This window comes from Protomyctophum parallelum (genome assembly GCF_964188405.1).
Source record: "Protomyctophum parallelum genome assembly, chromosome: 17".
Lineage (NCBI taxonomy): Eukaryota > Metazoa > Chordata > Actinopteri > Myctophiformes > Myctophidae > Protomyctophum > Protomyctophum parallelum.
The window spans coordinates 7,855,958-7,870,365 of record NC_139719.1 but is presented as its reverse complement, the minus strand read 5'-3'; the positions used below and the strand labels follow the sequence as shown (position 1 = coordinate 7,870,365).

The 14,408-nt window shown below is 41.2% G+C and overlaps 1 protein-coding gene across 3 annotated transcripts; it reads right to left on the bottom strand.

Moving 5' to 3' along the window:
* Nucleotides 1–473: 473 nt before the first annotated feature.
* On the bottom strand, nucleotides 474–13,916 carry LOC310874033 (transforming growth factor beta-1-induced transcript 1 protein-like). Of its 3 annotated transcripts, XM_083786698.1 has the most exons (13): nucleotides 13,686–13,916; nucleotides 10,862–10,912; nucleotides 10,182–10,339; nucleotides 9,710–9,777; nucleotides 6,357–6,493; nucleotides 6,109–6,190; nucleotides 5,012–5,096; nucleotides 4,399–4,461; nucleotides 4,114–4,296; nucleotides 3,357–3,530; nucleotides 3,017–3,098; nucleotides 2,330–2,478; nucleotides 474–1,735 (listed from the first exon to the last, which is right to left on the bottom strand). In XM_083786698.1, the coding sequence occupies exons 1-13, from the start codon at nucleotides 13,696–13,698 to the stop codon at nucleotides 1,469–1,471; spliced, it is 1,512 nt and encodes a 503-aa protein (XP_083642824.1). In that variant the 5' UTR covers nucleotides 13,699–13,916; the 3' UTR covers nucleotides 474–1,468. The 3 variants fall into 3 exon arrangements, with proteins under 3 accessions (XP_083642824.1, XP_083642826.1, XP_083642825.1); XM_083786700.1 differs by lacking the exon at nucleotides 4,399–4,461; XM_083786699.1 differs by lacking the exon at nucleotides 10,862–10,912.
* Nucleotides 13,917–14,408: the final 492 nt, after the last annotated feature.

Sequence of the window (14,408 nt, the reverse complement as noted above, 5' to 3'; positions counted from 1 at the left end):
TGCTGTACTACCTAAATAACTCATTTTTAGGGGTTAGGGCATTGTAAAAACGCTAAAATAATAAAATAAAGGTCAAAAAGATCGCGCACGCACGCAAAGCGTGCGCGCGGGTGTCGTTGGCCAAGCAGTCGCACCCCCTGGCGTCAAGTTCAAGCTCCGCCTATGTATACAACTTGTACAATTGGGGTGATTGTGTTTTGTCTCCCTGCAGATCATGTCTCACCTAGACACAGGATCTGACACAAATTTGACCTAATGGTCAAAATTAAATTGATCCCCTTCAGTGTATGTCAGCACTTAATTGCGCAGGAAACCAGGTTCAAATCCGGGGTAGAAGAGGAAGGTTTCATAGTGCAGCTAGTTTCAAGTAAATGTAGGCCTACCCTACTTAGTTACTGCCTAGTGCCCATCACTGATTATTATGAGTGCATGGTTTTTTATTACACTTGGTTCATTACATCCTGTGCACTGAACAGAGTAATAGTCATTTATTATGTTCTTTGGTATCATTATTACAATTTTTAATAAATGCATAGAACAATGGTGAAAATATGATGCAATATCTTTGGCACTGTAACAAATACGTGATAGCTTACCTGGTACACAAAACAGCGGACAGCACATCATATCTATATAAATGCAATAGCAGTGACACTGATACTTTTTGCAATGTAAAGCAAATATATTAAACATTTTCCCTTGCACCACAGTACAAGTCCTTCATTGAAACAATACTTTAGCTCTCAACCAGATTATAATTTTTTTTTCTATTTACCTTTTCTCAAAAACAAAAACAAAAATCAGTGGTAAATATTCAATTTGAATCAATACAGTATGTAAAAGATTTACATACATCAGCATGACATCATATGGCAATTTTACAAAACATCAATATCATGGTTTTCTTTCATTCATTTTGTCTTTCACTCTGAACTACTTTACGATTGGCTAATCTCATGTGCACATATTACCGGTCCGCCAGTCCAATGGCAGTCCACTTTCCTCCATATCAAATACAATTTTGACAACTTAAGCCCTATTTTACACTTTTTGTGGCAAAAATACTGGAAATTGCAGATTTCACAAAACTCACAAAACGTTGAAATGCAACGTTTTCTGAGTGTGTAGATCTGATATGTTCGCAATTTTCTTATTTATATAGACTTTCTTTTTAAAAACTGTTTCAAATCTTTGACAAAAATGTAATTCCCCAAATAGGGACACCAGGTTGAAAGTGGTTAATGCTATAATTTTTTTCCTCTCCATTTCCTTTCTTGAATCTATTATTCTTACAACCCCAGAAAGAGACCAGCTCCACAATCATTTCTTCTTGTTGACACAAAACAGACTGATAGAGAACTTAAAGAGTCACATGTTCAGCTTCACATATGAAGTGCCCCTTTCATAGGTCACCATGCATTGTGACCTATGGAGGGGGCACTCAGATGACAGCATCTTGGTTTGGTCCTCAGCCGAACAGTTTGATGAAACAGGGGTGGCAGTAGGGCTTGTTTTCCTGCTCCTTGAAACATCCCTTGCTCAGGGGCTTGAGACAGAAGTGACACACCAGGTGATGGGGGTGGAACTTGGCGCCCATAGCGGTCACACAGCGGCCCAGGATCGGCTGCTGGCAGGCCTGGCACACGCTGCCGCGTGATTGGTGGTAGTGGACCTCGCAGAGTGGCTGGCCCTCGTGTTCGAAGAAACTGCCGTTGACGAAAGGGCTGTAGCACTCCTAGGGAAGAAAAAGCAATTGAGCTGCAGTCACATTGAAGCCTAGTTTACTTTATACTTTGTCGGGCAACACGTTCATAAGACCAACTGTCACATAGTCGTCTAAGAGCATGACTAAAGCATGCGGCATGTGAGAGCTTTAACCATTCACGCCTTACACTATCATACAAATATAAATAGATGATCTAAATTCTAAAAGCTCACAACACATAGCTATGCGACTTGTGGTAAGATTGTAGATCAGCTATTTTCGCCTAGCAACACTGACATACGGCATGTATACGTTAAGCTTATAAGCCTAGCCTAAAAGCGAGGGCAGGGTTAATGTAATGAAACATCACTGTTTCTCAATGTTGGGCCCAAATGGACTCTTATGGGTCTGTAACTCAGAGGTAATTCAGAGTTAATTTAACACTGAGGACTTTACAGTGTAAATTGGGGTTACATAGATACAAATTGTATCAAATGGGGGTCTGTGGTCTAATGCAAACTGGGGGTCCTTGAAATTAAAAAGGTTGAGAATCAGACAGTGACTTATTTGACACTTAATAGAAATGATGAGGGACACACAGCATAAACACCAACAGGGGCTTACTCTGCAGACAAAGCACTGCGGGTGCCAGAGGGCATTGAGAGCTGAGATGTAGTTTTCCAGGATGGGCTGGCTGCACCCTTGGCAACGGGATGCGAAGAGGGTCAAAAAGCACTGCTGACAGTACTGCTGCCCCTCGCGGTCATGGAAGCCTAAATGACATGTATGACAATATGTACATGTAGGTATAGTTAGAAAGTAAATAAATCTAAATATAGGCACAGATAAATGTGTAATCTATCACCAGTATAATGTGCACATAGAAGATATATACAGAGAATCAACAGTAATGTGTTCTAGTATCACCAGTAATATGCACCCTTCTGTAGTGTCTATTGGAGACTACAGAAGCATAGTAGACTTTTAGGGATAGTTTACACTACAGTGTAACATGTTATGCACATGAATGCCGGGGAGTAATTTCACAACTATTACTATATTTCTTATAAACACAAGAGCTACTCAAATACAAGGAAGATATTATAATGTTGAATACGTGTCTATTCTCTTTTATATCAAGTATTGAAGAAACACATATTCTGTCCGTATTTGGCCAATTCACTATTAATGACAAATGGAGCTGGTGGGGTGTTTTTGAGGGCTATGTGGAGTGTTGAACAATCTGCAGCCTCTTGTTCATGACTTTGTGTGCGTTTGAGTACACCACACAGGATGTGTACTGGCCATTACCTTCCTCTCCAAATGCCCGGCTGCACTTGACGCAAGAGAAACACTCTGGGTGCCAATTCTTGTCTAGGGCGGTGACCATTTTCTGAATGACAGCAGGAAAAAAGTAGTTTTACAGATTCAAAAGTAGTTTTACAGCAGTGTTTGTAAGGGGGGCTATTCAGGTTCATATACATTGACAGACTATGGCTTAATTTATACAATATGACGCAATATGTGCTTGACAATCAGTTCTTGTCAGCAAGCAACACCATCGTTCAACACATAAATTAGGCTTATAGGTGAAATAAAACGACACACATTCACATACTGCGTTCAACACACAACTTAGTATTCAACTCACATTGAGTATAGGCTTGTTGCATTGTGAACAGTGTGGGGAATAGAGGGTGAAGTAGTCAGACTCGCAGTACGGCCTCCCATCTTTCTCAAAGAAGTTCCGGCTGCCAAGCTCTGTCTCGCACTCGGTGCACACAAAATGTTCCGGATGCCATACCTTCCCCAGGGCAGTCACCACCTGGAAATGAACGCATGAAAAGCTCAATTAGTGGATGGGTATGGGTACAGTATGCATAGTGATCAATACGTGAGTGAGTAGAGAGACAGATATCTCCCCTTATATGTATTTGTATGTTTGGTTTGTATGTAATGTTTCATGTACCGTACCAGTATGTTTGTTTACACACAAGGGCAATTCAATAAAAAATACATGAAAAAGAAAAGCTCATTTAGCATGTTTGGATTCTCTGCCTAATGGTTAGGATACGTAAATGCAGAGGAAAAATTGATGTGATAATGTACATACAGTGACAAAAATGTGGGGGCTAAAGTATTTTAATAATATGATGGATTTCATCGCCCACATTCACTCCCTTACAGGTCCATTTAGTTACATTCGCACAAACATCAACACTGACGATGGCTATTGGTTTAAATACTGGATATAAATTGCTTGAGAATGCTTTTTTTATACAGCTTTTTGTCCCACATCACAAGACAACTTCATACCGTCAAGGTCTTCCCTATCAGGTATAACTGTATAAACAAAGCTCATTGCAAAGGCAGAAAACGTCGCTCCATTCCTGTGGAGAACAACTCACCTGCCCTACTACTGGCTTCTGACAGGCTGAACAGTTGCCCTTAGAGGACGTTTGAACTCCTTGTCTGCTCAGGTCCGATTGGAGGAGGCCCAACATGCTGTCCAATGAGCCTCCGGATGAGGCTTGCGGGGGTGCAGCTGGCTGCTGTGGTACCATGACAACTGGGGTGACAGGTGCAGCTGGCTAGTAAAGGGAAATGGAAGGACACACACAGTGGGATTACAAGACACTATGGTCAGCATGGACCTAGTCCCAAAGGTGCTGTCCTGAAAATGGCTATCAGACCTGTGACGTCTTGATGTGAGTTTGTGTGTGATGCACTGGGGTTGGGCAGTGACCATATCCAGACAGAGGGGAAAGAAAGGAAGAGAGAAGGTATGTAATAATCAATGAGTCATAGCGAAAATAAATTAGCTGTTCATCAGCAACATGCTGAAAGGTTTGCCAAAGAATAGAAACAGATTAGTTAGAACATCTTCACACCTTCTGAATCACAGTCAGTGATGATAAAGTAAAGTAATGATGATAGAATTACATATCTCACCCCCATAACATACCAACCAACTGATGATTTATTAGCCATCCAAAGCAAAAGGTTTGTTAGCTACCAGTATGTCATGCCATTTGTGTTACAACAGAATCTGGAGACAGATGTATTAGTTCATGCATGAACTCAGCAAAGTGCTCATGAACAAAGTGAATTTAATTAAGAATCCACCATGAAACGAGCAGAAGAGTGCAACAGCTGTGAATAAATGGTGAATGCCAGCATGCCCTGGCACTCACATTGAGAGCAACTGTTTCAAAGAACACGAAACCCTTTAAGATGACCAGTTTAGCAGTTCACCACGTTTCTTAAAATTCTGCATTTACATGCAGTACTTGGTGAGATGCTTACTGTGCTCTGGACTCTAAAGTCAGACAGAGAGGCCATGAGTTTGTCCAGTTCCAATGTGGCTGAAGTGGCGGAAGGCTTTGCTGAACTGGAATACAAGAGACAATATTTGTGTTGGCTACTGCCACAAACACAACATACAGAGTTCAATCCAACCATTCATGTATGGTACATTATTTATTACTAGACAAATGATTAACGGTACTGTATATAGCCAGCAACTTTGAATGTGCTACAAATCATGTAACTTAAATAATCATACTTAAACTTAATGATTTCTAATGACCGTGGACAATACCATAATAATTTCTCATGCTGACCACCCTAAGCACATTTCCGTGCAATGATGTGGGCAGACTGGACACTACTTTGGTTGGGTATTGTTATTAAAGATGCTGTGATTTTAGCCAAAATATTGTTTAAGCCCTATTTTATACAAATATAGTAAAAATAGCTGATCTACAGACTTACAACACGTGTTGTGATGCGATGCATTGTGAGCTTGCAGCTCTGCTATTTTTGAGAGGCGCTAGCCGCACAGGTTTAATGGGTGTGATTTTTTCTATATATATACACAGTATATACTGTATATATATATTATATACAGTATATATATATATACACACACACACCGGTGTGTGTGTGTGTGTGTGTGTGTGTGTGTGTGTGTGTGTGTGTGTGTGTGTGTGTATATATATATATATATATATATATATATATATTCACCAATAATGACATGCTCAAAAAGTCAAAATAGGCTACACCAGGTTGAAAGTAGCGTAGCTTATAGAGACTGTTTGCAGTGCAAGTGTTCATATTTCTTTCACTTGAATTATAGATCATTCATTCAACAATAACACCACTGTCCTGAATGCTCCAACCATTACGAACTGTTGCCCTGGGAAACAACATAAACCATTGAGATAAACATCCCATGGTTCGCTAACAAACTAGCCTACAGAAAAATATCCATACAATATTTTTATTCATTACAATTAGTAGCGGTATTATTCTTGTTAAAAGCAGCTGACAGGATGACGGGAAAGGATAAAACACAACCAGTTTCATGTGACTGAAACAGCAGGGAATGGAGTGAGTACCTAGGTGAAGGTGATGTATTCTTGTCCTTCATCTTCTCCCTGTCATCTTTCTTAGTGGTGGGGAACTGAGCAAGGATCTCATCTGACAACACAAAGACATTCACCTCACAGTTACACACAGGGAGAAGACATGGACTTCTCACACACATTGACACAGTCACACACACACACACACACACACACACACACACACACACACACACACACACACACACATGCAAGCGGCATGCGTGCGTGTGTGCACCAACCTGTGATGTTGAACTGGGTTGCGTTTAGCTCCTGTAACAGGTGGTCCAGTTCACTAAGACCTCCACCCAGCAGTGAGGAAGAGGAGAAGGCCGGAGGAGGGTCTGCTGTGCGGGGAGATCGGGGCTTACACACTGTGCTAGAAGACATACAGAGGTAGACGTAAAGAGAGTTACCGGTAAAGAGTGTTAATGAATGCAAGGCTGACTTAGCAGCCAGAGAGACAATCCAGTAACTGAAGGGACAGGTTGAATTCCATGCAACAGGCGAGATCTTTCCATCAACAACTGTATGTGTCCTGCAGCAGCATTACCAAGGTTTTCTCACTTCGTTTTTCTTATCTTCTTATCAGGGTTATAATCATCCCTGATGAAGGCAGCTTAGCTGCTGAAAAAACATAATTTAAAAGAATCTGAGCTACAGGTATGCTGGCGGCTACATCTATTATTTTCATCCAAAATAGTCACCACAAGATGAATGTAGGCTACTCGAGATTTACGCTCCCTAGTAGCAGCTGAATCTGCCTGTGGGAAAAGAGCTGTGCAACAGTGCAGACAAGCCAAGAGACTGTACAGTATACTATGTTGCTGTTTATTGGGCAGGCAGATCTCCAAAACGATTTGTACAGATCTATTAAGAAACTTGATGTACAAATTCATGTGCCGTCTAGATAAGTCTGATAACAGCATCATAATGGTTTTAACGGACCCTATGAAAAGCTCATGTCGATACACGTCCTTGATCAGGAGACATTGGCATAATAGCCTATATAGATTATAGGTTTGTGTATACTGTGTATATATATAAACATATGCTATGTTGGATGTATCTATTTGTTATTTTATTCTTATTTTTTATCCTTGTGTTTTATCCCCCTGTCTTCTTGTCCTTTGTATGTGATATGGACCTGAGTCTGAAATAAAGATTTATTATTATTGCTGGCTGACACTTCTTCTGTTGTTGCCGTTGTCAGATAACATCCTGCTACCCTAATAGACAGGGGGTACACAAGCACATGGCTGTTTATCCGCCGTCTATCTCCGACCGAACCACACTTTTACCACACATCTCTCTATGCAAAATAATTTCTGCACGCTCCCAGAATTAACATAGGCTACATTGCATTCACTCAAATGTCTTATTTACTTTGCAAGTATTACTTTTGTGAAACAAGCTGTTGTTGAGAAGCTCAACAGCCTACGTCAAAATCGTCATGTTGGGGCCCGACTGGCCAGTCCTTCACAGCTACTGTAACTAGCCTATTTATTTGTTTGTAAAAATGTCAATAATAAAATATATATATTTTTATATTTAGCAATTTTGGAATCCATGTAATAATAACAATCACAATAACAATACTACTAATAATAATCATAATAATAACAATAAGCTTCTTTGTAAACTCACTCATTTACAAACAAGCTCACATCAGAACAATAATCCATGTAATAATAACAATAATAATAACCAACAATAATAATAACAACACTAATAACAGTACAGTACAGTACAGAGGACATTACATTACAGTGCAATACTAAGGAGTGCAGTACAGTACAAAGGGGTACAGTACAGCACTCGCATCGCCCTCCCGCTATTGCCTTCTTCCCATTTGCCATGCATCGAGGATGCGCTGCAGCGCTAGGATGAGCGGGCCGCAGGCCCGTGAAATTCTAGTCTCTTTAACCACACGAACCCTAGCGTCCCTATTCTGGGGCGAGCATTTATCAAAAATAGTAGATCTATAATCTCACAACCGGTGTGAGTTTGTAGATCTGCTATTTCGGCCAAAAGAGATTTGAGTGAAAAAAGGAGCAGACCAAGTAGACTCCTGGGGGACTCTGGTCAACAAAGTATGAAAGTATAGCCTATCTGATTTAAGTGGGGAAAATGAAAATGTCATAGCAAATGGCACAAGGACGTCTAAACCCTTAGATCTCCATATATGGAGCTGACCTGTTCTGACATTCCTTATTCCTTATTCATTATGTTGTAGATCCTCCCCCACCCGTCCTTCCTGTTCTGACATTTCATTATGTTCATTTGACCTCATCAAACCCTGTACACTCAAGACACGCTCCATATATGGCAAGTACAGAATATGTTGATCTGACCCCCCATGCCCAAGCGCCAGCGCTCGCCCAGCAGTCTGCCATCACCCAGACGGATGTGTGCACGCACTGCACACGACCTCGCCCTCAGGGCGTCTTACTGCATTAAGGACTGAAATTAATTGATATTAAAGGACCTCGTCACCACTGCTCAACATATCTTTATATAATTGGTCCTCACTAATGTTCATGATAAAACACCACCATTTTCACTACTCTGTCTGTCTCATAGGAGGGCTGTGGGCAGTTCAGACACACGTCGTCCACCAGTGACATCATCATTAGGCAGATTTAAAAATATATATATATTTAGATTTGTATTATCGTGAGAATGATGGCTTCCATGTTTTCATTGCAACTTTTCAGGAAAAGAAAGCCTGCAGTTTCTATTAGCTTGGATTCCCCATCGATGATGTCACTGGTGGACGGGTTTCTGAACTGCCCACAGACCTCCAATGAGACACAGACTGAGTAGAAAACAATAGTGGTATTTTATCATGGACATTAGTGAGGACCAATATGAAGATAAGTTGAAAAGTGGTGAAGTGGTCCCTTAACAGAAATCAATGTCTTGTAGTTGATGCAATACTACTACAATGCTATAGTATAGCATGATTGAGTGATACATGAGTGATACATAAAGAATAACTGCTATCTGGCAGAGAGTTTCATGCTATCTTTTCAGTTGAACAACCAGTATAGGAATCACTCATTTGTCCATTGGAACGCCAACGTCAAGCTAGTCATTCTAATATAATCTAACTATAAATGTGCCACATCTCTGTGTGTGTGTGTGTGTGTGTGTGCACGGTTGTAATGCACGTAATTCGAGAACCGTTTGCCCCACCGACTTCAAATTCGACACACGCGTTCCACACCCCCGCAGGGAGTGCAGTGCCCGGTACCACGGTTGTCCAGAACCAACACAAAAGGCCAAGTCCCCTCACCTGTGCAATTTCCAGCCTCTGCCTCAGCCAATTGATTGCCATGGCAACCCCACACCTGACAATGGATTACTTAACTACTAACGAGTCCACTTTTCACAGTCAGTCAGTTTCAGACACAGGTAGATACAGAGATCTCCATGTGGGATACAGACAGACAGTTAAAACCGCTGCTATGACAAGTTGAGGTATTATTAGGTTCCCAAGTTGCATCGTTCTCAAGTAGGCCCATGGGCACGTACAGGTCTGGTGTATAATTAATAAGACACTATAATTGAGGGAGCGCAGGGATGAGGGTACCTGTATAGTTGTTTGTCTGGGTTGGTGTTCTGAGAGGCATTATTGGACTTCATGGCAGCAGAAACTGTCTGAAAGAAGATGAAAATAAATATTTATTTGAATACACAGCATCCCGACAGAATGTTTATGTGTTTCCTATAAGTTTCCAGTATGTATCAATTAGAGCATATTAATAATATTTTTTTCAAAACATTACATTTCAGATACTGCTCTAACTCAATTTCTGAACGATAGAAACTTGGATTATAGATACAAAACCATAACCACTTGCCCAAATGTGCTGACCTATAACATTTGTGATGACGGCTATGGACGTTTTTAGCCCAAGGAGTGTTTTTTGTGCAAAACTAATGCTTGGAATGGATTCAGAATCATGAAATGTTTTGCTTTATATAGGATGTTAATGGTATGGTCACATAACCCCTATAAAACAAATTGCTCAATGCTGACAGCCGGTCAGCCGGTCACTTACCTGCTGAGGGGTGTAGGCGGGTGGTGGTGGCCTGTCTTGGTCAGGGTCCTGGGAGACAGCTGTGATGGCTTCAGAGGTGGGCGGAGGATCAGAGGTAAGCAGGACAGGGCACCTGGCTAAAGGAGAACTGGTGTTCTCCAGGTCTGCCAGGAGGGCATCTAGAGAGAGAGAGAGAGAGAGAGAGAGAGAGAGAGAGAGAGATGGACAGATAGGGAGAGAGAAAGACGTGACAATGACAAACACAAGTAGGATGGACAAAGAGAGACACCAAATAAAGTTAGAGAAAAAGACAGACAAAAGACAGAAAGTGAGAAATAGAAACAGACAGAACAAAGCATTAGAGGATAATATTGCAACAGGAACTGTTAAATAGTAGTAGTATAATAGTGGAATGTTTATGTTGATGAGTTTAGTTGCATATTAGTTTGTGCTGGAAATTAAAGATAATCTCCTACTCTGTGGTGTAGAATATCAGTATTTACAATGGGTAATAGCAGCAATTGTTTATCCCCAATCCCCATGACATTCAAAGTAAAAAAATAAAAGCAAGCTCAAACATGGAAGTGAAGATCATGCAAGCCAGATTGAGGGTCATGAACAAATGGAATGATAGATCATGTCAAGAACAAAACATGAACTGGCTCACAGACATAGAAGGTGAAACACGGACAATTACGTACCAAACACAACAATACGAGGACTGAGAGGGTAGTTAAGTGGATCAGGCACTCCTAAGGGGAGACAGACAGCCTCAGTGACCGATAACATAGTAGCAAATCAGAAATCAGCCCACACAAAATCAGACTGACATAGCATGAAGGACACAGAGAGACGGGCCAAACAGAGAGACCAGCTGAGACACTGAATGGCCAAAGGACAGGAGAGACAATCTGGCCTCATATAGAGAACAGTTCAATGACTTGACATATTCAAGACAAGTTATTAGAACATAAACATTTCAGTAGACGTGCCAGAGTATGAAAAGGAAGGCGAGGAGGAAAAGTGTTTGCAACTGATATCAAAATAAATTACCCCGCCCCCTGTAACTGTGACAAGTTGACAACTCTTACGTCAATATGTCCCTTCTTTTGTGACACTGCTGTAAATATATAAGCTATCGTACCCTAACCCTAACCCTTATTTCTATAACATCCAGTATTTGTATCATTTAAAAATATATATATTATTCTTTTTATTGTATTATTGTTATCACAGTTCTGTGGAACAAGTCCCACCAAAACTTTGCTGCTTGTACTCGCTTAAGTTAGTGAGTGACAACTAAAACATTCTAGATTCTTCATTGACTTCTGTCGCAGAGTGGACTGATGTGGAACAGCTGCATGCATGACATTGCTGTAGAAATGTGTCTTTTAACTGTGACTGAAACCACAGCAAAAAAGTGGTGTCTGAACTTGGATTCATGCAATATATTAATCAAATCTAATTAATTGATAGATTATGATAGGAGAGAGCCTAGAGAGGTCAGGCAGGTGTTTCTTTTGTCTTTTTTAAAATATATATTTTTGGGCCTTTTTGCCTTTATTGATAGTGGAAAGTGGAGACAGACAGGAAACAAGGGTAGAAAGACATACAGTCTGACATACAGCAAAGTTAGTCAGGAACAGGACTCAAACCCGCAATGCGCATTGTCAGGCTGCAGGAGCCTAGGTACACAAACCGCTAGGCTGGCCGGGGCCTTTATTTCCATCCTATTTTAGGTGCTTTAACGCTGAACTTTAACTTCACTGGACGACTGCTCTGCTGGCCATGGTGACTGGCCCTGGTGAATTCTAGACATAGTATAACCTACACCACTGTTAGAGGATCTGTGTGGTTAGTCACTCCTGTCACAGATGACTCAGACTTTTGGTACGACCATGTGGTGGGAATATTGTGCACATAGCCTACATCTTAACCCCCCCCCCCATTTTACACACACACACACACACACACACACACACACACACACACACACACACACACACACACACACACACACACACACACACACACACACACACACACACACACACAACACACACACACACACACACACACACACACACACACACACACACACACACACACACACACACACACACACAGTCTTATACAGAGACTAGACTGGACTGCTCATATAAGGAGCTGAATCTCTCTCAATGGGAATTATGACCGTATTTAGAGCTGCCTGTCGACTTGTTTGTCTTAGGCAGATGTTTCTCCAACAAGTGGTCTCTCTCACTGAAAGCCTCCCCTAATCTGACAAGGCAAACTTACAAGAGGGGTGGACAACAGCATAAACAGCCAGTCCTAAACATGGCCACTTTCTGGGAACACTAAGCTTTTAGTCACCTGGCAACTGACTGGTGTGCAATCCAATCCAGATGTGCCCGATTCAACGTGTCGACTACATCCAACCATTGCTTCTCACAGTGCTTGTTAAGCATAAAACCCCAGTTCTGAATCCGAACTACAGTATGTTGTTATAATGTTAAGAGAGAGGCTCCTACAACACAAGGAAATGTTTTGTTCTCTCTCGAAGCACAAACCCTTCCATTTAATTGAACTGTGTGGCTTTTGGAAATAGCAGCGTGGCCCTGTGCTATTTCAGGCCTTTTCCAACAGAGCTATTCCCATGCTGAAACAACAGCAAGCTCAACACATCTTTGAAGGAAGAACGTGGGAATGTAGCCTACTACAACTCCTTCTGTTTCAAGAGTCATTTGTAAGATTAATACTCTTGTTCCCTTGTCCTTCTTTGATGTCCTCCAGTGTTCAGAATGAAAGACACATTGATGAACATTACGTGGCTTTGGCTTTCTCTCTATTCCAGACCTGTCGATACAAATGGACGAGAGAGAGGGCCTGCGAGGAGCTTCTTAAATCTAATTTGCAATAATTGATTGCATTTGCAGTGGATCCAGGAAACACTCAATGCTGGCATATACTACTGCTAGAGTATTCTGTTCCCTGGTGTGTGCGTGTGGCTGGGAAGTGTGTGTATGTGGCTGGGAAAGGTAACCTAAACATGTCATCAGGTGAATTAATCTTTCATAAATCCTAGTGGTTTGGAGCATGGTGTAGTAGAGAAAATAGGTGCATCACGTTATCAACTTTATAGTAAATGACCTACTATATAGCCTACTATGCCCAGATGATTCCAACTAGATTATGTACAGTAGGCTAATTAACACCTGAAGCAAATTAACGTCTCATCTGAGGTAGAGAAAGAAAAAAATGCGCTTATTTTTCCCCATGATTGAAATGGTTTAACAGAATCATTGTCTGTAACTGCATGAAAACGAAATATTCCACGCAAGTATAGCCAGTTTATTTATAAATGGTATTGAATTTTTTGAAATGCGAAAGCAAATGTATAGGCTATTTAAACAAGAAATATATATATTTGTTTTTACTTTAGCTTTGCGTGGACACTCCACCCCTTTTCAAAGACACATCAACATGTTACAATGTTTCGAATGAGGAACATTTTGTAATACATACCCAAATCGTCCATGATAAAGTCTCAAACGTTTCTTCCCCCCGCTCGATCTGAATATGACAAGCATTAGCTTGTTATGGATGTGTTTAAAGCCGGTTTCTCAAAGTCCTTCATACCAAGATGGACAGTCTCAGTAACGGCGCTATTGTCTGCCGCCTTGGCCCCGAATAACTTCTTGGATTCCGTTATCCGCCAAACGAGAAGGGCGTCCCGTTTCTTCTCCCCCCCCTCCCTCCGACTCTTCCTGTGCATTGCCTTTACCAGCCGCTGCCACTACCACAGACCGGGAGAAGGCGTAGTTAAATGACTGCGGTTACAACCCCCCATTCCCCGGACACATGACGTCATCCTAGACATTCCTAGTCCATATTTGGGATAGAAAATTAGGGATTTTGTGGTGAACGCCGAAGGCACTGTAAACCAGTGGTTCTCAAAGTTGGGTCCGGCCCGGGGACACCCATGGGGTATGAGTAATTGAGGTGGTTCCAGGGGGTCCCCAGCTAAAATAGTTAATATAACATTAAACTGAACTTTAACCACTCAACCAATTTGAAAATAGGTGATCTATGTCAATGCAACGGTTGTGAGCTTATAGATCTGCTATTCTTCTTATTTTGAAAAATAACAAATCTTATGAGATAGGGTCGATGGCGAAATATATCAATTTGGAGGTCCTTGTTGACATGAAAAAGTTTGAGAACCACTGTAAACGATGCACTATTTAA